The 24,608-nt window shown below is 45.9% G+C and overlaps 1 protein-coding gene across 4 annotated transcripts in view; it reads right to left on the bottom strand.

Moving 5' to 3' along the window:
- Positions 1 to 24,608, bottom strand: part of kdm4b (lysine (K)-specific demethylase 4B) — a 555,684-nt gene that overhangs the window by 300,371 nt on the left and 230,705 nt on the right. Inside the window, exon 9 of one of the 4 annotated variants that reach the window (XM_070859946.1) lies at positions 21,668 to 22,877. The exons of the other annotated variants lie outside the window; for them this stretch is intronic. Within the exon in view, the coding sequence (XP_070716047.1) occupies positions 22,785 to 22,877 (93 nt within the window). The 3' untranslated portion in view covers positions 21,668 to 22,784. Of the gene's footprint in view, positions 1 to 21,667; positions 22,878 to 24,608 lie in introns of those variants that run through there. 4 annotated transcript variants of the gene reach the window in all.

Raw genomic sequence — 24,608 nt, forward strand, 5'->3', positions numbered from 1 at the left:
CGGCATTACACTGGAATGTATCGGCGACTGCCCAAGACCTGCTGCAGGGCTTGAATTCACAACATCCTGATTCAGAGACAAGAGTGCTAACCACTGTGCTGACATTGAATTATCTTGTCCAGGCATAACCATGCTGGACAAAAAAGGTTAAATCATAACTTGTATTTATATAGCACCTTTAACATAGTAAAACATCCCAAGGCATTTCACAAACGTTGCCAGACAGAATATGACACTGAGCCACATAAGGAGATATCAGGTCAGGTGATGTGGGTTTTAAGGAGCTTCTTCAAGGAGGATAGAGAGATGGATAGGTTATGGGAGGGAATTCCAGGAGGTTAGGACCTAGACAGTTGAAGGCATGGCCACCAATGGTTGGGGTGGGGGGGGAGGGGGGGAAATCAGGATGCCCACAAGGCCATCCAGCAATATGTAGTTCTACTTGAGCTGAAAAGTCTCAAAGATGTGACCGCATCAGCCAAAATCACTTTTTGGTTCTGATAGTTCTCTTGAAGCCTTCCAAAGTGGTTTCACCTTGGTCACGAAAAAGAACATTCAACAAATGAGACGGCCAATGAGTTTTTTGGGAAACCCATACCTTAAGGTAAAATTAGCCTTAAGGCCCATGTATTTGGAGGGGAAAATATTATCCCGAATTCCTGCTTTCACTCACTATCCAACAATATCTGCTGGAAAATATATGCAAGGATGCCAGATAACAAGTGTGATTTATGCACCTGTCACAGGCGTCGGCGGGTCTGGAGTGCATCATCATCCCCGGCAACCAAATTTTTCAATTTGATTTTAATGTCGCAAGTTTAATTTATTTACGTTGTCGGTTTTAGTGTGTCCCCCCCCCCCCCACCCCCCTCCCCGTTTAGCCAGGGGGCGCTTGTATAATCTGGGAGGGGGGAGAAAGGGAGGGGCGGGAAGGGAGGGAAGAGAGAGAAGGAGCCAAGTCCAAAACTATAGGCAGGAATCAACCTTTGATATCAAGGCAGTATTCAGCTGAGTATGGCCCCAAAAAGAGCCCAAGCAAAACTGAGGTCAATGGGGGTCAAAGAGGTTCTCCAGTGCCTGGGCTCATACCTGACACAAAGGATGTGGTTGTCAGATGCTAAATCATCACAGCCCCAGGACATCACTGAACGAAAGCATCTTCACTTAGTCCAACCATCTTAAGCTGCTTCATCAATGCCCTTCTCTCTGTCATTAGGTCAGGAGTGAGGCTGCTTGCTAACAATTGTATGATTATAGCTCCATTCATAATCCTCTGATAATGAAGCTGTCATGCCAGCCGGGAGCAGGACCTGAATGACATCCAGGCTTAGGCCGACATGTGGCAACTAACATTCACATACCAAATAAATGCCAGGTCATGACCATCTCAAACACCAAAAGCCTAGCCATCTTCCCTTGACCTTCCACAGCACTATCACCACATGATCATCTTGGGGGTGACCACTGATCAGAAACTGACCTGGACCAGCCATACAGTAGCTACAAAAACAAGACAGAGGCTCGTTTCTCTGCGACAAATGCCTCACCTCCGGCCCGTCAAAGCTTCTCTGCCATCTACAAGGCTCAAGGTAGGAATGTGTCCACTCGCCTGGATGGCTGCTCATCGTCCGGGACAGAGTTCACTTGATTGACCACATACCTCTAGACTCTGTATCCATCCCCTCTACCATCGATATGTCCAATCTACAGTGTGCACTACAGAAAATCACCACGGTTATGTTGATACTAGCTCTCTGCCCGGCAACTTCTAACATCTAGAAGGACAAGAGCAGTAATGTCATAAAGACACTATCACCTCCAAGTTACACAGCATCCTGACCTGGGCATAAATCACCCTTCATCATCGCTGCACCAATATCCTGGAGTTCCCTACCTAACATCATAGTGGGAGCATCACCACCTCAGGGACCACAGAGATTGAAGGAAAAGACCTATCACCTTCTCAGGGCAACTAAGGATTGGCAAATATGGCCTTGTCAGCATCACTCACATTTCAAGAGCAAAAACAAAAACACACCTTTTCCAATATTTCAAGTCAGTACATTCATCCCTAATGCCGTATTCAGAAAGTTAGAAATTTACCCTGCATAAGCAACTGTTGCGTTATGTGTGTATTGTTTTTGATTCCCATGTATATATCTTGCATGCCGTCATTGTCAATGCTACACATTTTGAATGAGGAAATGCATGCGTGTGATGGATAACATGCACTGAAAAGCAATGACTGCAAATAAAGCTATTGGTAGCTGCCATTCAGCAGCGAGCTCTGAATTTACTAACTTGGATTGTCTCATACAAAATGAATGAGTAAATCAATAAGTGAATTACAGAAATACATGTTTTAATAATTAAAAGCTCGGTATTGATTCAATTCCAACCAAAAGTAAATACTATTAGAGAGATTTATAAATATAAACCTGCCCATTTTTTTTAGGATTGCATGGAATTTAAATTAATAGTGAACTACCATCATTCACGTGGAAAGATATTGCCACGTCACCGAGTTCGTAGAGAACTCTTTTCAGTACCAGCAGGAATCAGTACAGCAGGAATGAAAATTATCTTCAAGAAACATTAAAAGGCAGCCAGGACCATCATGATCACTCTTGGACTGATGGAAGACGGTGTTTGAGATGTGAAACCGCACAGCTCCATAAATCCAACATGGGTTTCACTAGATTCTTCTGTCCATCAATGTATTTTTAATCCTTTACATCAACAGGTCTTAAATGTAATTTACAAAGTCAAACTACAGTGTCAGTCTGCAGTTAGAGTGACCAGTAGGTATTAAACTACCACAATTCCTCTGGCTTCCACAGCACCACCCCGACCTGCAAGGTTTAAAATACATCACGAAGAAATCCTGGCCTGTGAAGTTTAAATGTCACTACAAGGCACCCTATCCTGCAAGGTTTAATCCTAATGCACCAAGACAGACAACAGCTTCAAACAACTGGATCAGCTGAGTGGTCATATCCAGTTCCCACCTTTTTATACTCAATTGATGCAGTGCAGCTGCATGTCACCCACAGGAGGAGAATAAGTTTAACTGCAGTAATGAGATCCCAAATCTTGGGCCCAAGTTTCGGCCTGAGTTGCTCCTGATTTTTTGGAGCAACTGGTGTAGAATGGAGTATCTTAGAAATTCAAATTCTCGGCATTTAGTTTGCTCCAGTTCTAGTCAGTTAGAACAGTTTCACTTTGGAACAGAATTTTTTTTTCAAAAGGGGGCATGTCCAGCCACTTACGCCTGTTTTCAAAGTTTCGGCAGTGAAAACTTACTCCAAACTAACTTAGAATGGAGTAAGTGAAGATTTTTGTACGCTCGAAAAAACCTTGTCTACACTTTAGAAAATCAGGCGTAGGTCAAATCAAGCGTAGGGAATGGGGGGGGGTTTAAAGGGAAGTTTACAAACATTAAACACTTCAGTTTTACAAATAAAGAGCCATCATCAATAATAAATGATAAAAACATCAATAAATCAATCAAAAAAATTAATAAATAATTTTTTTTTTTAAATCATAAATAAAACATTTTCTACTTACCGACTGCAGCACTGGGATGCCACCCCCGCCAGTGTGTGTCTGTCAGTGTCTCTATCTCTCTGTCTGTTTGTGTGTGTCTCTCATTCTCTGTCTGTCAGTGTCAGTGTTTCTAGAGGGAGAGAAGGGGGAGGGGGAGGAGGAGGGGGAGGGGGAGGAGAAGGGGGAGGGGGAGGGGGAGAAGAGGGGGGAGAAGGGGTAGGGGGAGGAGAGGGGGGAGGGGGAGGAGAAGGGGGAGGAGAGGGGGGGAGGAGGATGGGGGGAGGAGGAGGGGGGGAGGGGGAGGAGGAGGGGGGGGGAGGGGGAGGAGGGGAGGAGGAGAGGAGGAGGGGGAGGAGAGGAGGAGGGGGAGGAGAGGAGGAGAGGAGGAGGGGGAGGAGAGGAGGAGAGGAGGAGGGAGAGGGGGAGGGGGAGGGGGAGGGGGAGGGGGAGGGGGAGGGGGAGGGGGAGGGGGAGGGGGAGGGGGAGGGGGAGGGGGAGGGGGGAGGGGGGAGGAGAAGGGGGGGAGGAGAAGGAGAAGGGGGGGAGGAGAAGGGGAAGAGGGGGAGGAGAAGGGGAAGGGGGAGGAGAAGGGGAAAGGGGGGGAGGAGAAGGGGAAAGGGGGGGAGGAGAAGGGGAAAGGGGGGAGGAGAAGGGGAAAGGGGGGGGAGGAGAAGGGGAAGGGGGGGAGGAGAAGGAGAAGGGGGGGAGGAGAAGGAGAAGGGGGGGAGGAGAAGGAGAAGGGGGGGAGGAGAAGGGGAAGGGGGGAGGAGAAGGGGAAGGGGGGAGGAGAAGGGGAAGGGGGGGGAGGAGAAGGGGGGGGGAGGAGAAGGGGAAGGGGGGGAGGAGAAGGGGAAGGGGGAGGAGAAGGGGAAGGGGGAGGAGAAGGGGAAGGGGGGGAGGAGAAGGGGAAGGGGGGGAGGAGAAGGGGAAGGGGGGAGGAGAAGGGGAAGGGGGGGAGGAGAAGGGGAAGGGGGGGAGGAGAAGGGGAAGGGGGGGAGGAGAAGGGGAAGGGGGGGAGGAGAAGGGGAAGGGGGGGAGGAGAAGGGGAAGGGGGGGAGAGAAGGGTAAGGGGGGGGGAGAAGGGTAAGGGGGGGAGAAGGGTAAGGGGGGGAAGGAGAAGGGGAAGGGTAAGGGGGGGAGGAGAAGGGGAAGGGGGGGAGAGAAGGGGAAGGGGGGGGAGAGAAGGGGAAGGGGGGGGAGAGAAGGGGAAGGGGGGGGGAGAGAAGGGGAAGGGGGGGGGGAGAGAAGGGGAAGGGGGGGGAGAGAAGGGGAAGGGGGGGGAGAGAAGGGGAAGGGGGGGGGAGAGAAGGGGAAGGGGGGGGTGAGAAGGGGAAGGGGGGGAGAGAAGGGGAAGGGGGGGAGAGAAGGGGAAGGGGGTAGGAGAAGGGTAAGGGGGGAGGAGAAGGGTAAGGGGGGGAGAAGGGTAAGGGGGGAGAAGGGTAAGGGGGGGAGAAGGGTAAGGGGGAGAAGGGTAAGGGGGAGAAGGGTAAGGGGGGGAAGGAGAAGGGGAAGGGTAAGGGGGGGAGGAGAAGGGGAAGGGGATAGGGGGGAGGGGAAGGGGAAGAGAAGGGGGGAGAAGGGAAGGAGAGAAGGGGAAGGAGAGGGGGGGGAGGAAGGGGAAGGAGAGGGGGGGAGAAGGGGAAAGAGAGGGGAGGGAGAAGGAGAAGGAGGAAAGGAGAAGGGGGAAAGGAGAAGGGGGGGAAAGGAGAAGGGGGGGGAAAGGAGAAGGGGGGGGAAAGGAGAAGGGGGGGGAAAGGAGAAGGGGGGGAAAGGAGAAGGGGGGGGGGGAGGAGAAGGGGGGGAAAGGAGAAGGGGGGGAAAAGGAGAAGGGGGGAAAAGGAGAAGGGGGGAAAGGAGAAGGGGGGGAAAGGAGAAGGGAAGGAAAGGAGAAGGGAAGGGGAAGGAGAAGGGAAGGAGAAGGGAAGGAGAAGGGAAGGAGAAGGGAAGGAGAAGGGAAGGAGAAGGAAGGAGAAGGGAAGGAGAAGGGAAGGAGAAGGGAAGGAGAAGGGAAGGAGAAGGGAAGGAGAAGGGAAGGAGAAGGGAAGGAGAAGGGAAGGAGAAGGGAAGGAGAAGGGAAGGAGAAGGGAAGGAGAAGGGAAGGAGAAGGGAAGGGGGAAGGGGGAAGGAGAAGGGAAGGGGGAAGGAGAAGGGAAGGGGGAAGGAGAAGGGAAGGGGGAAGGAGAAGGGAAGGGGGAAGGAGAAGGGAAGGGGGAAGGGGGAAGGAGAAGGGGAAGGAGAAGGGAAGGGGGAAGGAGAAGGGAAGGGGGAAGGAGAAGGGAAGGGGGAAGGAGAAGGGAAGGGGGAAGGAGAAGGGAAGGGAAAGGGAAGGGGGAAGGAGAAGAAGGGGAGGGTAAGAAGAAGGGGAGGGTAAGAAGAAGGGGGAGGGTGAGAAGAAGGGGAGGGTGAGAAGAAGGGGAGGGTGAGGAGAAGGGGAGGGTGAGGAGAAGGGGAGGGTGAGGAGAAGGGGAGGGTGAGGAGAAGGGGAGGGTGAGGAGAAGGGGAGGGTGAGGAGAAGGGGAGGGTGAGGAGAAGGGGAGGGTGAGGAGAAGGAGATGGGGGGGGGGGAAGAAGGCTAAACGGGCCGGGCCCAGGACCAGATTTACAGGTAGGTGGCGTTGGGTCGGGTCCGAGGGGGGGAGCACGGGTCGGGGTCGGGAGCGCAGGTCGGGTCCGGGGGGGGAGAGAGGAGAGGAGGGAGGGTCGGGGGGAAAGAGAGAGGGAGGACAGGTCGGCTGGGGGAGAGCGAGGGTCGGGTCCCGTCCGGGGGGGCGGGGGGAGCGCGGGTCGGGTCCAGTCCGGGGGGGGAGTAGAGTCGGGAGGAAGCAGGAGCTGGGCGTGGGAGGCAGCCTTATGCACGCAGCCCCAGTGAGGCCATTCGGCCAGGGCTAAGGGCTGCGTGCTTCGGACCCCTCCCACACAGTTTTCTGCGCCTGGAGCTAATGCACATGCGCGCCCACTGTAGCGCGCATGTGCAGAGGTCCCGGCACTGTTTTCAGCGCAGGGACCTGGCTCCGCCCCCTACAGCTCATGCTGCGCCGCGCCCGACTCCAGAGGACCAGCAGGGAGCCGGAGAATCTGGAAGTTTTTTTTAGGCGCACTTTGTGGCGCGAAAAACGGCGTCCAGGTCGTGGCTGCGCCCTTCTAGGCGCGGCCCGAAACTTGGGCCCCTTGTAACTGCTGCAAATAGTTGGCTACATTAAATGCTAAGCCTGTATTAAGAGGGTTGAAAGAATACATCACTCCTCTTTCTTGTAAATGCAAAGCAAGAACAAATGCAAATCTAAGTTCCACATCACTGTTATGGTGTAACCTTTAAACAATGTTGGCAATCATTTCCTTGATGCATTGCAAGTATTCTTCAAAAGGTCTGTCACTCTCAGTGTACATTAAAGGTACATTTGGAACCCAGGAAATCTGTGGCTTACAGATTTTTAACAGTATGTAATGCAACACCACATACATTCTTTGGCTATTAATCTGTATCTGCTTTAATTGGCAAAATAATGGCCCAGAATTCGCTGGAGCGGGCATCTCGCAGTGAACTCCATGAGTTGAATTATCGTCCTCGCCCTTCAGCTCCAATTAATCTCACGCTGCAAATTGCTGAATGCGCCGTTATCCAATTGCGCTTCGAGGTCAACAGAGCATCTGGGACCTTGGTTAATGATGGGACCAAGAATCTATTTCTTTAACCAATTAAATTTAAGGATAGAGAAAGAAGCAGAGGGAATGACAAATAACAAAATAAGGTGAATTAAAGTCAAATTAGATCCAGAAAGAGAAAAGCGAGGGAAAAAAAAGATTGGATTAAGAGAGATCAGAAAAAAATGGGACAGAAAGGAAGAGAAAGATTTTTTTTTAATTTAAAAACCTCTCGGAACAATTTACTACCTGCAGGAATGAGACTAGTTTCAGTTGTTCCCTTTCTGAGCCTCCACGGTTGAGTGGCATTGCAGGACCATAAATCAGTCCATTAACAAGGTCTTTGCATCATGAAACACCAGCCCCAACTCTCTGTGGCGAGTTTAATTCATACTTACAGTGCAAACCCAGCAATTTCTTGGCACTCAATGTATGTCAATGGGGTGACGAGTAACAAATGGCGAACGGCTCAAATTATCCATAATTTGTGAGGATTTGCAATTCACAATATTTCTCTTCCTCTCCACAAATTGCTTTTTTTTAAAAAAAAATACTCATGAATTACAATGTGTGCCTGTGTATGTGTGCGCATGACATCAGGCAAGATCAGGATCAATGTTGCCTGTGACTGCCTCCATTTGAATAGCCTACCAAGACTAACTATCGAGGCATACACAAAGAATAGCCATGGATGCCAGCTTGAGTCATCACCTTCAAGCAAGATGGGGAGATTGTATGGGATGCAATAAAAAAAGATACATGTTATGAGCAGAATAACATGCAGACCACGGTGTGTTATAAAACAGAAAAGTACAAAGTTGAAACTCAAGTGCTTTATTATGCTCTGAACTGAAGACAGATTAACACCCTGCAACTATTTTTGCCAACAGTGATGTTGTGAGGGACAGATTTCTGTAATCAAATCATGTGATTTGACAGATGATGCATAACACCATATAAGCTCAAAGATCCAAATTTGTAACAATTCCAAGTATATCAAAGGTGACCAGTTAATTACCATGAAATATCAAAACATAACAATTTTTTCTGACAACAAGCAGATTGTTTCTTTGCACAGAGGCAGGGCCCACGCAACGGTGTAAATTGTCAGTTCTCTAAGGGTGCGAGTTATAGTGCTCTTAATGGGAATAGAGGTTTGACTTGGACCTCATATTTTACGATTAATTAAATCTGGCAACTCTTAATGTAAGTATTTGAATTTATTACTTGAGGCTGAAGGAAGGTTTACTTCATTTTCATCATGCCTTGCCAAGCTCCACAGGCCATTGGAAGGGGAATCGGGAGGATTGAAGGGTAGCACGGGGGAGGGAGGGAGGGCGAGAGGCACGGGGGCGGGCGAGAGGCACGGGGGCGGGCGAGAGGCACGGGGGCGGGCGAGAGGCACGGGGGCGGGCGAGAGGCACGGGGGCGGGCGAGAGGCACGGGGGCGGGCGAGAGGCACGGGGGCGGGCGAGAGGCACGGGGGCGGGCGAGAGGCACGGGGGCGGGCGAGAGGCGGGGGGGCGGGCGAGAGGCGGGGGGGCGGGCGAGAGGCGGGGGGCGGGCGAGAGGCGGGGGGGCGGGCGAGAGGCGGGCGAGAGGCACGGGGGAGGGGGCGGGCGAGAGGCACGGGGGAGGGGGGCGGGCGAGAGGCACGGGGGAGGGGGGGGCGGGCGAGAGGCACGGGGGAGGGGGGGGCGGGCGAGAGGCACGGGGGAGGGGGGCGGGCGAGAGGCACGGGGGAGGGGGGCGGGCGAGGGGGGGCGGGCGAGAGGCACGGGGGAGGGGGACGGGCGAGAGGCACGGGGGAGGGGGGGCGGGCGAGAGGCACGGGGGGGGGGCGGGCGAGAGGCACGGGGGAGGGGGGCGGGCGAGAGGCACGGGGGCGAGCGAGAGGCACGGGGGGGGGGGGGGGGCGAGAGGCACGGGGGGGGGGGGGTGGGAGGAGGACGGAGAGAAAATAAGTGATTGGGATAGTAGGGGAGTGAGAAACAGAGTGTGAGCACATTCTCACAAGACAGGTCATATTAAAGCTGTTTAATTTCATATTTGCAGCAGGTTATTACAGTAATAAAGCCTTTCCCAACTGTAATATTACTGATCATTTCAAGTTCAAGTGCGTGAGCTGCAAACTCTGGGTGAAATGTCTGGCTCAGGAAGTTTGGATTTTCGTTGGACCCTCTGCAATCTAAGCTAAAATGATCTGCCAAACATAAAATCGACATAGCCTGACTTAGTTTTCATTAAAATTCTTGGTCCTATAAAAATGATTGCTTATACAGTTCACTGAGAGATTGAAATCTTATGCGTAACTATCAGTATTTTATAGGACACAGGCTTTTTAAATACCAGTTTAATAATTAATGTCACATTCTTTGATGAAATATACTGAAAAGGCTACGACATTAAAGTTATACAGAATAAATTGTTTAATTTTCAGTCGAGAGCAACAGGTGACAGAAACACATAACAGAACAATGAAGCTAAACAGTGGCAACCACTTTTTTTTTTAAACTTTTTTTTTGTGATCATGGTCAGGGATATTGCTGCTGGAAACTTTAACACTTTCTCAATTTGCCCAACAATATGTCTCAGCCACAACCTCAGAGCAGGAGTACCACTGCAACTTCCATTTCCCACACTAGCCCAGCCTGAGCAAGATTGCCAATATTTAATGGGCCTGAAATTCCAGCCTCACCAGGTCCATACAGACTCTGGGAGGCATCACAAAGGCTGTTTTTTGGCACGCAATGCGCATGCACCAAAAACCAGCTTTTCCAATCTGTTAAGTTCTGGCTTGACAGATCCAACTCATCTCGGCAGCAAGGACATTCGCATGGGCAAGATTGCGCTATTTGCCCATCTCTTACCCAGCAAATGTACTTAAAACTCTTGTGTCTGGTAAAAGTAGGCACATAGTTTCCTTTTACCAGTGTAAGAGTTTTAAAACATATAAAAATAAAATTTAAAAACACATTTTTCTGTTTAAAAACCCTGCCCACGAGGGTAAGTTTATTTTAAACCCCAATTACAAACTCTGGCCATAGAAGAGGCAGCCTGCCCATCACCCACCTTCAGCTAGAGAATGGTGCATGGTGTGGGACAGACCGAAAAGGTGAAGGATATTTTTAAGTATATAAGTAGACAGCGAACAAATGGAATAGTGTTTTGGTTGGAGAACAGTCGTTCAATTTCTGATACTTGGGTTGAAATCTAACCAAAACTGAAACAATGGAAGTCTTTCAAGAACAGCAAAGTCTAAATTTAAATTTATTTTGCATGATCGCCAACTAGTTCCTAGTGGGTATGAGTCCACAACACAAACAACGTCACATCTGGTGCTAAATCAGAAGTATCATTTAGAAAAACATCAAAGAAAGATGGTGGGGAATGGTAGGGAGTCCACCATGCCAAAATGTTGATGAACAAGGCGATCATTTTAAATTTACAACATTTAAGGGCACACAGGTCCACGGATTCAAAATGAAATGTTTTGCAAGAGTTACCTTTTATCAATATGCACCATAGAGTGTTCTCCAACAGAATTTTCCATGAACTGCAGATTAAACTGCACTTGGGCTTTTCATAAACTGGGCAAAAGTTTTGATTCAGCAACATGTGTAAGTATAACAAGATAGCTAGGATATTGCTCCTCAGTGGGTTATAGTTATAGCCTTTGCATAAAACAGATGAACCTCCTGCAATTGGTATTTTAAGCCTTCAAGGTTCTACAGCTTGTATTGGTGCCAGGAATTTCAGCAACTGAAGGAAAGATGTTCTGCTTAATTAAGCCAATCCTCTCAAGAGCTAGACCATCAATTTAAGGCCTTATGAGCCACTGTGTGCACATATTTGTCTCACCTTCAGTATTAACTCATCTTGCCTATGAAGGGTTCCAATAAGGTCAATCAGAGCTTTATTTTCCTTTCGAATAGACAATAGAATCATTGTGGCTTTCTCTGACTAAATCCTCAGCCATCCTACGAGGGAATGGAAAGGAATCCAGTTCTGGTCACCAAATCAGAAAGGAGATATACAAACCTTGGAAAAACCATTAGCTCCCTAGCACCAGAGTACTAAATTATGATGAAAAATTGGGAATTATTTCAGTTTTTCAACCTTGAAAGGTGATTGAGAGATTACCTTAGGAGGTATATAAAATAATAAATTGTATAGAGAATGTAAATCCAGAAAACTGCTTCAAGTGACATGACAATAGGTCAATAGCGCACAGATCCAAACCAGAAGGTAAATTGAAGAATGACATTAGGAAGCTCCTCTTCACTGTGATCAAACACGGAAGCGGCTTTTCATATGGAAATGAAGGTGAAAGCCCTGCAATCCTTTAATATAGATTTATAAAGCCTTAAATTGATGATCTAGCTCTTGAGGTTTTGGATAGATAAGCTTAAGGCATTCCTCATCAGCATTTATTCCAACTTCTTGAGATAATGGACAGCATCAGAGGCCGATCGAGCAAATTTAATTCAAAAGCAAAATACTGCGGTTGCTGGAATCTGGAATAAAAACAGAAAATGTTGGAAATCTCAGGAGGTCAGGCAGCATCTGTGGAGAGGAAGCAGAGTTAATGTTTCTGGTCAATGATCCTGCGTTAACTCTGCTCCCTCTCCACAGATGCTGCCTGACCTGCTGAGATCTCCAGCATTTTCTGTTTTTAAGCAAATTTAATTGGTGGTTTTAGAAGCAGCTTTGCATCGGTCACTGTTTTGTCAATAAACGCCCCACCCCAGCCAAGTTTACAAGTGATATCAAGCTTGGATCTTACATCATGCTCTAAGATTGATGCATTAAAATTGAATAATCCAAAAGTCATCCAATATGACAGAATATGGGTTTCTATAAAATATACATTGTGAGCCAGCTCTAGCAGTGGAGAGGCTTTGATCGGTCCCCTATTTAGAGAAGGCTAGACACCTTATTTTGAGAAGGACTGCTAATAGAAAAACGTATCTGGTGACCATTCACCAAAGACAGCACTGAGCCATGCCGTGGCCAAAATAAATTACAAACTCTTGGTGCATTCTGAAGATTTCCAGGGTGGCTTAGAATAGCACCTCCTGCAATGGGAGTTGTATAAACTCAGTTTGGGCAGCCAGCAGAAACCTTGAAATTATGAGCATAATGGAGAAGCTGAATTCTTTGAACTACAGCTTTGGTCCATCCATGAAAGACATTCAAATGGGTTATCAATTTGTTTCATTACAAACTAGATTCTCCATTAGAACAAAAACATAACATAAGAAATAGGAGCAGGAGTAGGCCATATGACCCCTCGAGCCTGCTCCGCCATTTAATAGGATGATGGCTGATCCGATCATGGACTCAGGTCCACTTCCCTGCCCGCTCCCCATAACCCCTTATCGGTTAAAAAAACTGTCTATTTCTGTCTTAAATTTATTCAATGTCCCAGCTTTCACAGCTCTCTGAGGCAGTGAATTCCACAGATCCACAAACCTCAGAAGAGATTTCTCCTCATCTCAGTTTTAAATGGGCGGCCCCTTATTCTAAGATTATGCCCTCTAGTTCTAGTCTCCCCCATCAGTGGAAACATTCTCTCTGCATCCATCTTGTCAAGCCCCTTCATAATCTTCCACATTTTGATAAGATTACCTCTCATTCTTTTGAATTCCAATGATTAGAGGCACAATCTACTCAATCTTTCTTCATAAGTCAACTCCCTCATCCCCGGAATCAACCTAGTGAACCTTTTCTGAACTGCCTCCAAAGTATATCCTTTCGTAAATATGGAAACCAAAACTGCACGCAGTATTCCAGGTGTGGCCTCAACAATACCCTGTACAACGGTAGCAAGACTTTCCTGCTTTTATACTCCATCCCCTTTGCAATAAAGGCCAAGATTCCATTTGCCTTCCTGATCACTTGCTGTACCTGCATACTATCCTTTTGTGTTTCATGCTCAAGTACCCCCAGATCATGCTGTACTGCAGCACTTTGTAATCTTTCTCCATTTAAATAATAACTTGTTCTTTGATTTTTTTCTGCCAAAGTGCATGACCTCACACTTTCCAACATTATACTCCATCTGCCAAATTTTTGCCCACTCACTTAGCCTGTCTATGTCCTTTTGCAGATTTTGTGTGTCCTCCTCACACACTGCTTTTTCTCCCATCTTTATATCGTCAGCAAACTTGACTACGTTACACTCAATCTCTTCCTCCAAGTCGTTAATATAGATTATAAATAGCTGGGGGTCCCAGCACTGATCCCTGCAGCACCCCACTGGTTACTGATTGCCAACCCGAGAATGAATCAATTATGCCTACTCTCTGTTTTCTGTTTGTTAGCCAATCCTCTGTCCATGCTAATATATTACCCCCAAACCCCGTGAACAAGGAAGGGCATCACCTTCAAAACCTGCTTATTCTGGAAGTTGTTTAAATACGGCTTTTTTATCCCCCTCTGTCCAGAATCAAGCACAAGAAAAAAAATCCAGCTACTGAACAGGAAAGATTTACTAACTAGAGGGCAGTAATAGAAAATGAATATTAAATTTATAAAGTTATTTGCACTTTTAAAAAAAAACACCTAAATCAGCACAAAAGGTACTGCTCTTCAGTGTTTTAAAAACCACATCAGCAACTAAATGCACATTATTTTCTATCTGTGGCTGCAAATAAAAATACAGATTAAAGCAGATTTATTATTACGATTAGAAGTCTGCAATGGGAACATGGAACGGCAAAAGTTGCGCGCAATAAAACACCTCTTTTTTTGTGGCAATGTTCCACCAACACAAACCAAAATGATTTCAATATAGATAAATTATCTTGAACTTTCAGATTGTACCACATTAAATTTTAATGCAACTTTGAAAGGCCTACAATTACAGTCAAGAGCTTCCAGTGTTGCAAATTACTCATCCGGTGCTTAAAGTAACAGCACAAAGTAGAACTAGATTTTCTGCTACTTTCCCTCACATTCGCTGTTCTGTTAATACCGCAAATTTATCTTACTAAAATGAATAGCCACAAAGAATAGAATTGTTTCCTACAGCTCTTCTGAGGTTGGAGTTCGAGCAGCAGAAACTTAACCTGTGCCAACATGTGCTTTTTTGTAACCTGATATTCAGTACCTGAAGTGAGAAAATAGTCCAATTCCCATGATCCCCAACTTGAACATGTTAAATAAGTATTTAATCGCGCTTTAAATTTGGACTAATGTAAATATGAAGGCTATTTTTTAATAGATTTCTGTATTCAAGTATTCAGTTACCATCTTGAACAACACCTTGATAATAACTTGAAGTTAACAAATAGGGACCCTCAAAAATATTAAACCATATAGATCATAAGGTCCCAAGTTCGGAGTTTGCTTCAAGTTGGCTGACCTTCAGCCGGAGCAGCGATTAAGCTGCTATAATTAGCCCCAGGTAATTTATTGAATCCTTTAAAAGTGACATATTTTAACGCCACTCACCAGGCAGGAATCCCATGGGATCGGGTAGAACGCCACTTTTACAACCCGCCCAATATCACTAACCACTAATTTAATCTGGAGTGTAAAATTGGCGTTCCACTCGATCCCATGGGTTTCCCAATGGGCAGCTTAAGTTAAAATTGCTCCCTATGTGAATCAACAGTGCTAGAAAGGATATAGGACTTTCACGTGCACACCACGGCAAACTCTGAAACCAGCAGTAGACTTAGATACTTCAGAGCCCTCAATTAGTGAACACTATCCACAGCGGGGAAAACTATCAGTGAAATAAAGTAGCCAATATAGGAAATAAGGCACTGAATTAATCCAGCGAACTCCATCTGCATCATGTATGATGGAGCACACTCCAAGATACAATGAAGGTGATTTTGGCACTCCAATGTCCAATATTCCCTACATGTGATATAACCACAGGCAAATCATATCATGGGAACAGTGTTCCTGACTGGTGGTTATTCAGCTATATATAATGTGTCAGTTGTTATGGTTCATGTGCCTCAGTTGCCCAAAAGAATGGTGGAATGTGAGTTTATACCCACATTTCCCCAGTGTTGGCTCCAATTTCAGCTGTGCTAGTGTGGGAAGTGCTAAGCAACAGCCAGGCATTCTCCCCATTGGGAGGAAAGGGAAGGATGGAAAACCTGAAAGGGGAAGCAAGGTTGGGCAACTTTTGAAGGAGCTTTTAGATTTGGTACTTCTCTCGTTCGGGCCATGAGAAAGAAACATTTTGCACTGGTTCTCTGTATTTACCATACCAAAACAAATTCCCTTATCTCAACGAGATTCCACCATTGAGATAACACCGTTTTAACAATGCAAGCGCAGGGAGGCAGTGTACAGGCATCACTCGACAAAAAAAAAGCACCTTCAGACAATTGCCAGAAAGCAAGATTCATAGAAGCCAGAAAGCAGCTGGCACACTCAACGTTCATGTCAAATGATAGTGTGTGGCACAGAAAGATTAATAGAAGGGGAAAATAAGAAATTAAAATAGCTTAAGAATTTGTTGGCCAATATCTAAATACAATCTGTTAATTGGGCCGTTTGATCATACATCATAGCATTACCATCACCCACAGGCTTTTATTTTGAACTTACTAGCTCTTCCATAATAAAGTTAAATTGCTAATTTCTAAAATATATAGCACATATTGCGATGAGCATCTTCAACAATAAATATACTTTAAAGCACTGGGACCATGGCAGTTAATCACAGGGGAATTTTTTATTGTTTCATACGCTCCTGGCAATAGGAATTTGCCCTCATCTCTACAATTCTTTTTTGAAATGATTGCGAGTGTTTCCTGTGTTGCTTGATCAATACTGATTTCTCACTGTGCAACACTATCATAATTATCAGTCAACCCATTCCAAGCTCAGCAAAACAATGACGACAATTTCTAACAGGTAATTATCTCAGATTGTTAAGAGTTACAAATTACTCTTTTTAGACATGAATTATGCCAGGTGTTACACCTTCACCCACTGTATTAAACCCACAGCAAACTCTATCTGGGCTAAACTAAATTTTATACAAGAACACTTTCAATTCATAAATGTTACTTCATGTGCTTTTTCCGACTGAATGGGTACATCTTCCAAATCTTAATGACTTGTCCAAAAAGTGCCATTGTTTTAAATTAAATCGAATGTTACACGCTGAAGACAATTATTGCCTATGTGCCCGCTGGGAGATCCAGAGCTCTGCTGCTACACAGCAGAGTCTATTTGGACAAATTGAATGACACGCTTTAGGGTCAATGAGCCCTGTTGCATGCCGCTGAATTCCCTGGCCCACTTCCTTTTTGTTGTCAATATCAGAAGAAAATGATTATGGCACAAACAATTTAATTACAATTTATTGGGAATTCCTCAAGCGCAGCAAGACAAAGTTTGATCGAAAAAGAAAGAGATGGACACCCCTTGCCCTCTGATGCCTGTTGATCAACTGGCTCTATCAGCATACAAGGAGTGGATGTTGCACTTTATCAAGGAGGCTTTGTGGGCGTCCTTGAAACTTTTCCTCTGCCCACTGACACATGGGAGTCCCTGGCCAAAGACCACCCTAAATGGAGGAAGAACATCCGGGAGGGCGCGGAGCACCTCGAGTCTCGTCGCTGCGAGCATGCAGAAAACAAGCGCAGGCAGCGGAAGGAGCGTGCGGCAAACCGGACTCCCCACCCACCCTTTCCTTCAACCACTGTCTGCCCCACCTGTGACAGAGACTGTAGGTCCCGCATTGGACTGTACAGGCACTTGAGAACTCACTTTTAGAGTGGAAGCAAGTCTTCCTCGATTTCGAGGGACTGCCTATGATGATGATTCAAGGAGGATTTACCAGCCACACAACCCACCATAATTCACTGTGATAGTCAGTCAACACAAGGTTTGAAAGTTCTTTATATTGCTACCAGTACTTTCACTAACAGAGGAACAGAATTGTTTTAGATTAAGTGACAATCTTTTACATCACGATACAGTAATATGCCATTATATAATGCTTAAAAAACTACTTTGTTAAAAAATGACTGCATATACCTGCGTGTAAGGCGAGAATTGGAGGCCATTTTAAGTGCAGACCATATCCTCCCTCAGAACTACCTCCTGGAGAAGCAATTTCATCCAAGATGGTGGACAGAGCAGTAGTATCGTACTGCTGAAATTCTACCAGCTTTGGTCCACTCCAGCACTGTGATGTTTAAATGGCAACTTTTCCTGTTTCCCACTTGTGTGTCAGATTGGCTCAGCTGGTAGCTCACTCGCTTCTAAGTCAGACGGTTCCATGTTGAAATTCCACTCCAAACCCTGAGTAAATTAAACTAGGCAGATACTCCAGTGTAATAGTGAGGGAGGACTGCATCCCAAGAGGTATCATCCTATAGGGATGAGGTTTTGATTTAAGGCCCTATCTGCTTGTGGTTCAAGTGGTCCATGGCACTATATGAAAGGAGCAGGATGTTTTTTCCCAGTGTCCTAGCCTTACCAATACCAACAAAATTCAACTGGTCATTCATTCAAGTGCCTCATTTTTGGAACATAGGAACAGTTTTACACACAAGATGAAACTCTATTTCAAGGCAATTCATTGCATGTGAAGTAGTTTGAAAAGTTTGAGATATGATAAGGTAGCAAGCCTATTTTTTCCCCAATGTCGATTTTAAATTAGCAACAGATCAGTATCAGCTGATGAGCTACTAGAAGAGGCTACCCACATCGGGAGCAGGATTCAATTCTTGGATGGACCTGGGCTTTAAAAGGAATTGAGCTGCTGAGCACAAGAAAGAGAAAAACATTTTTGGAAGCAGCTCGAGTAGTGGAAGAACTGTGGGACTTCCACTTGAGAACAAAGAGGTGAAGAATGTTAAGTAATGGAAAGGTCTGAAGGGAAGGGGGAAACTGTTGTTTAGACCTGGGATATTTTACCAAGGTTCCCTAATGGTGGCATGGTCTGAAGTCCAAAAACAGGACGAGGCTAAGATGTAGAGTAAGGCCAGGAGAAGGTCCAGAAGGCAGCTAGCAAAATGGCACCGTTTCAGGGATCTTAGTTATCAGGATAGGTTCGGGGAACAGGGCTTTTGTCCTTGGAGAAACGTAGGGCTGGATTTTGCGCTGGGCGGGGGGGGGGGGGGGGGGGAGGGGGCCGCAGGTCGGGCAGGAAAGTGTTTTTTTTCCCCTAGAGGGGGCTGGGACCCCATTGTGAACTTGCCGCCACGCGACTTTACTAAATGTCGGGTCTGTCAACACTAAGCAGACCCGACACGCAGCAGCAGGGGAGGCAATTAAAATCATTGTTTACAGCCACTTATTTATGTGTTTTTCCCAGCTTTTTGGATTGGACAGGTCACCCACCGGTTTCCCCACTGTGCCTAGACCTCGTCTGTGAAGCTGAGGCGGGAGGTCAGTAGCCATTTAACCAGTTGATGAGTTGACAGCTTCAAATGTCAAGTCAAAGCTGCAGGCTGATTGAGAAATGTTCCATTAGCTAAACTGCATTTCCACTACAGATTCAGGATGCTGCAAGTCTTTATATAAGTCTCCATCTAGTCTGACCTCAGTACCTCTCCCACCAGATCGCTTCAGTCATCTCTACTTCACCTGCCATCTATTCCGTCAGCATGGGTGCCCTTGAAACACTCTCACCTTAGTCCTCAGAATCCCACCATGGATAGCCCCAACACCAGCAGCACCAACACCACCACCAACCTTCTCCGCAAGCAACTGATGCGGCACAGGACACAGGGCATCAGGACCTGAACACACTGCTGCCCGGGAGGCCAGGGATGGGCTCACCATGGCCAGATCTACTTCAGTTGACGCTGTACATCCTGTTTGCCACATGATGCGTTAGGTTGGCATCACCCCACACCAAGACCATTAAGCATCCCTACAATGTCCAAACCATTCCTTTCACATTCATCACCACTGCTGGGGAGGTGGGGGGGGGGGGGGGGGGGGGTACCGTTATGTCTCATCATTCACTAAGCCACTTCCAAAGATGCACACAAATCTGTCCAAGAACGCAAAGTATTGAAAATAAAGGTTTCAATGTTTATAAGAACATAAGAATTAGGAGTAAGCCATTCGACACCTCCAACAAAGCTCTGCCATTTAATATCATGGCTGATCGTCTCCCTCATCTCCAATTGCCTGCATTATCCCCATGTCCTTTGATTCCCTTAATATTCAAAAATTTAGCAATCTTTGTCCTGAATATACGCAATGAACATCCACAACCCTCTGGGGTGGAGAATTCCAAACCATTGACACATTAACAGAAAATGAACATTGCATAAATCATCCAAGTGCCTACCCTCGAGTGTTGTTAGTTGGTATGATTGCACTAGGATGAGGGTGAGTGTGAAGGATGTCTAGTGAGATGAGGATGTGTGATAATGTATATCGAGAGGGATGGTAAGTTGGTGTGAGTAAGGATGTGCAGGAGTAGGGTAGGGAAGGCAGAGTGATGGGGATGTGATGGGTGACACAGCAGGAAGAGGTTGAGTGCAGCTTTGCAGTAATGTTTCGTGATCTACTGAGATCATTGAAAGGTTTGCAGCAATGCAGCCTGGTCCTCCTGACGACATCCCTGCTTGTGCTCTCCTCTGCAATGTGCAACAAGGCTGTGTGGATCTCCTGGGGAAGTCTTTTCCGCCCATGGGAAGAGAAGAGGACCTCCGTGTGTGCTGTACCTCCCTCCATAAGCATGTGGAGGGAGTCATGGGAGAGCCTGGGTGCAGCCGTGCACCTTTGTGCAGTGCTCGTCAGAGTTTGCACCACCTCAATGTTGTAGAACACTGTCAGCACAAATGCCAAAAGAAAGTTGGCCATGGTCCTTCTAAGGAAGCAGCTGATGATACCCGCTTCCTCTAATTGGCTGGCAAACGCGCTGGGCAGGCTCAACAATCCCAATCAAGGGAAAATCATTTCAGAGGCCGGGATGGAGATAGCAGCAGGGTCAGGACCCACCACCGATGTCACCCACCACGGTTCGTAAAATCGCAGCCATAGATTTCAAGAGGATATGTTGAAGTCATACGATGATGATGGATGGGTATAGATTCTGGTCAGATGGACACGTTATTTGAGTGGAATAAGGGGGGACAGACCAGCATACATCATTGTAAATAAGAAAACAGAGTTAGGTTAGACACCAGGTAGTACTACTTTTTGTATTTAAAGTATTATAGTATTTACAGCACAAAAACAGGCCATTCGGTCCAACTGGTCCACACCGGTGATAATGCTCAGGTAATATTGTGGAGTACTGCACCAAAATACAAGAAACAGGTTTGCAGAGTGGGCGCATAAATGGCAAATGCAATTCAATATAGCAAAATATGAAGTGGTTCATTTTCAAACTCTTCAACAGATTGTCAGAACATGCAATGAGTGTGTAGTCAAGAGAGAGCTGGACAAGTTCACAGAAGGTAGGTGAGATTAGCAGTGACTCATAATATCCTGCCTTTTTTCATGTTTACGTTTACTGAGGATAGCAAAAGACTCGTAAACGAGCCATCAATTTAAAATCATCGCCAGGTTACTGAGAATGTGTGTTAGAAAAAATTCCTTTATACATAAATGATTTGGAATCAGAAATTGGAGGTACTGTGGGGCAATTTGCAGACGATACCAAATTGGGGTTGTAGGTAATATTGTGGAGTACTGCACCAAATTACAAGAAACAGGTTTGCAGAGTGGGCGCATAAATGGAAAATGTAATTCAATATAGCAAAATATGAAGTGGTTCATTTTGCCAGCAGAAATAAGAAGCCCATGTATTTCTTGGAGAAAAGTGATCTGGAATACATGTACATAAATTGCTAAAAGTAGCAAAACAAATTGATAAGGCCATCGGGCCCAAAATGCCACATGGACTTTTTTTTGGCGTAGTTGTAGAGGTACGTCCGATTTTTTAGTGGCCCGATTGCACCAAAAACAAAAAGTTCCAAGTTTCGCTGGCATAACCTTTCATTTTGGAGCGGCGCAGATTATCCTTAAGCTCTGTGGGAAGAGCTTAAGGTCTGCGCCGAAAAATTACGGTTGCCAGGGTAACAAGAGACATACTGAAGGACTATGGCACAAATAAAACATTTCCCCTTTGTACAATAGATCACTAAGTGAGACTTGGGACAACAAACTGAAATCTCAATATATGAAACCAGGAGCCTATGAATGATATGTAGAGAAATGTTGCACAATATGCAAGTGTTCACACCAAAATGCCAAAACTTAATATAAAATTCCTTTATTCCTTTTTGGTCATGAGATGAAGCAAACTTTATCAATTCTTTAAGATGCAACAATCAAAAATTATGAATCCAGTCCTTCAAGAGTTTTTGTAACAGCAGTTAATAGCATTGAGAGATTTTTTTCACCTCTACAGTGCCGGTGCCGCTGCAACCCCGGGCCAAAAAGCTCCCCCCCCCCCCCACCGGTGCAATCCCAGGCCGAAAATCCGCGCCCGCCGCACCCCCCCCTCCCCGCCCCGCCCCACCCCACGTGCTGTGTCTTCAGCTCCGCTAAACCAATGGTGTCTTCTCTGCGCTGATTTTCTTAAGTGTAGGTAAGGTTTTTCAGAACAGTGCGCTGCGCCCTTTCTGGAAAAAATCCTACTTGGCCAAACTGGCTTCAATGGCCAGAAATGGTGCACCTGGCAAGTTCCGTCCCCAGTGGTGTCAAAAATCGAGAACTAAAAAAAAATCAGAGGTAAATACTTTAGAATGGCACCGAAACTTTGGTGAAACTTGCAGATTTTAGTCTGCTCCAAAAAAAAAACAGCGTAGGCCAAAAAAACGGCGCAGAATGGTGGCGAAAATTCAGCCCTGGTGTAAACATATTACTGGGGTTCATTTCAAGAGGAGCAGAATACAAAAACAAAGAGCTAATGATAAATTTATATAAAGCCTTGATTAGATCACACCTGCTCGATAGGTTGGATGTGGAGAAACTGTTTCTATTGGTGAGCGAGTCCACAGGGGGCATAAATATAAGATAGCCACTAACAGATCAAATAAAAAATTTAGGAGGATTTAAAAAAATCTAGATACAGAGGATGGTGAGCCAGTTGAACTTGCTGGAGTGGTTGGAGCAGATATCATCGATGCTTTAAGGGGACGCTTGCTGCATATACAAGGGGAAAGGGAATAGAGGGCAGTGTGGAAAGAGATCATTCGAGTGGGAGGAGGCTTGTGTGGAGTATAAACAACGGCATAGACCAGTTGGGCCATAGCTTGTTTTTTGTGCTGACGATTCTATGCAAGTACAATAGATATAGGAACAGGCAATTTAAAAAGCAGTGGCAGGACTGAAGTTCGGAGGGTGAGTTACTATTTAAACATCACAGTGGTGGAGTGCTGGTTGAAATGAGAAAGCAGAGAGAGACAAAATGTAATTGTGACACCAACTCTCGTGGAGGGAAGAATTTTGGCAAATAGAAGCTTTGTGCTGTTGATCTTTGCCTTATAACTGAAGGAATGCTGCATTATCATAGGTCGTGCCCTTCAGATGAGACGTTAACCTGATGTAATGCCTGCTTGTTCCAGTGAACACTGAAGATGCCACATCACTATTCCAGTATCTGGACTAACATTCCAATGTAATGGATTCTTTCCTGCTGGTCATGGTATACATATGGTTAAAATTAACTCATCCTGGTACGTCCTCCATAACAGCAAGGTTGAAGTATCTTCATCACATGAACTGCAGCAGTTCTAGAAGAGAGATGGACAATAAATGCTGGCAGCGTTCATATCCCGAGAATGAATTTTTTTTTAAGTACTGCTAGTGATTCCTCAATCTGCAGAGAAGATACACTGCAGTCTGGTATGCCAACGGCATTAATATGCATTTGTAATTTGTTCCTCTGGTGGTTTAATATACTAATGTCTGTTGAGTGCAAAGCCAGGATTGTTATTTTATCCAGCAACATCCCACTAGCTGTTTGGATGTGTATGAATATCCTGTGTCTACAGTTCTTGAGCATCAAAAGATGCTGGAAATTTCCCTGGTCAGCAAACATTCTTTGTACTCGACATGCTGTGGATCCTTTTAAAGTCTATTTCGTTGTCAGTTCTGAGTTGGACATAGACGGTTTTAATGTCCTTTGTTCTGGGATTTCTTTACAAAGACATTTGGGGAGCTCAGGCTGCATTGCACGAGACAGCAGTTGGTCTGACACAGTCAGTAGTACGAGGCTAATTAGAGGCCCCATGGTAGTGGATAGCCATATATGCAACCCTGTTTCAAGGTCAGTTTTATATTATAGGTTAGCGCAGGAAAAACATCTTTAATGTTTTTAACATTCATAATAGTAAAGCTCGTCATTACTGTAAATATACTGTTTGTATTGCGAGCTGTTCTTTTAGCTGTTCAGATATTCAATAAATCTATCTAGCTATTTATAGCCTAAGCCACAGTTTGATGGAGTGTTTATTCTTCTGCCTTCAGAAGTCTAGCAAATAATGTGGCGGCACATGATATATTGCCATAAGTCACAGCACAGTGACAAGGGCTTTCTGTTCAACCCCTTGGTCTCACTACACCAAACTAGATATTGAACAATTAAAGCACAATTTCTATATGCAGACCACAGCACCGACCAGCAAATCATTCTTTTTTATCTCAGCCATAGCAAGTTAGCATAGCCCAGGTGAAATCCCAACCCAGCTCTAGTACTCAGGGCCCCAGCTCAGCTCCACACTCCAATTCCTGACCATAATATGCAAAGGGAATATAGTGGAATATAAATCTCTCAGATCAAACCAAGTGGCTGGTTGCCGTACAGAGTATACAGGCAACCATTTTGTGAGGGAAATGTGCCAGTGATTCTCAACAGATGTTATTGTTGACTTCAAAAAGTGTCAGTTTGCACATGAATGCTCCATAATGGTGGTATTCTAAGGGGTCTTTTGTGCTCCTTGAACTGAGGGATGTCCATGCTGGGGAAAATTTCAGGCAGCCAGTGTTAAACTTGGTCAGTTATAGTATTGCTAGGGACAGAGCACAGCTCCCTCAATGTGTCTCAGTCTCAACCTGAAAAGACACCACCAGTGTGATACTTCTCCATTTCCTGCAGAAGCCATCCCGAGACCCCTCAGGGTGGCATTACTCATTGTGAGCAGCTACACTGCGAGACTGCCCAAACTTATTTCACACAGACTCGCCATCACTCAGCGGTGGCTTTGATTCAAGCACTGAGCTGATCCCAGGATATGTGATCTTATTCACATTTCCTCCCTTTCTTTACAATATTTGCTTAAATATTAAATCACCCTGTGGCTATTATGTTTTGGGAGACCAGAGGTGAGAATAAATCCAACACCAATGGCATAATTAATGACTACATGCCACATTCAAGACAGAGTGCTAAATCCCCTCTCTCTCAAGCCTGTCCAAGATTAGTCTCCCAACCTTAACACTTCATTAAACTCAGCTTTCCTCCA

Source organism: Pristiophorus japonicus, chromosome 18 (assembly GCF_044704955.1).
Source record: "Pristiophorus japonicus isolate sPriJap1 chromosome 18, sPriJap1.hap1, whole genome shotgun sequence".
NCBI classification, from domain to species: Eukaryota; Metazoa; Chordata; class Chondrichthyes; family Pristiophoridae; genus Pristiophorus; species Pristiophorus japonicus.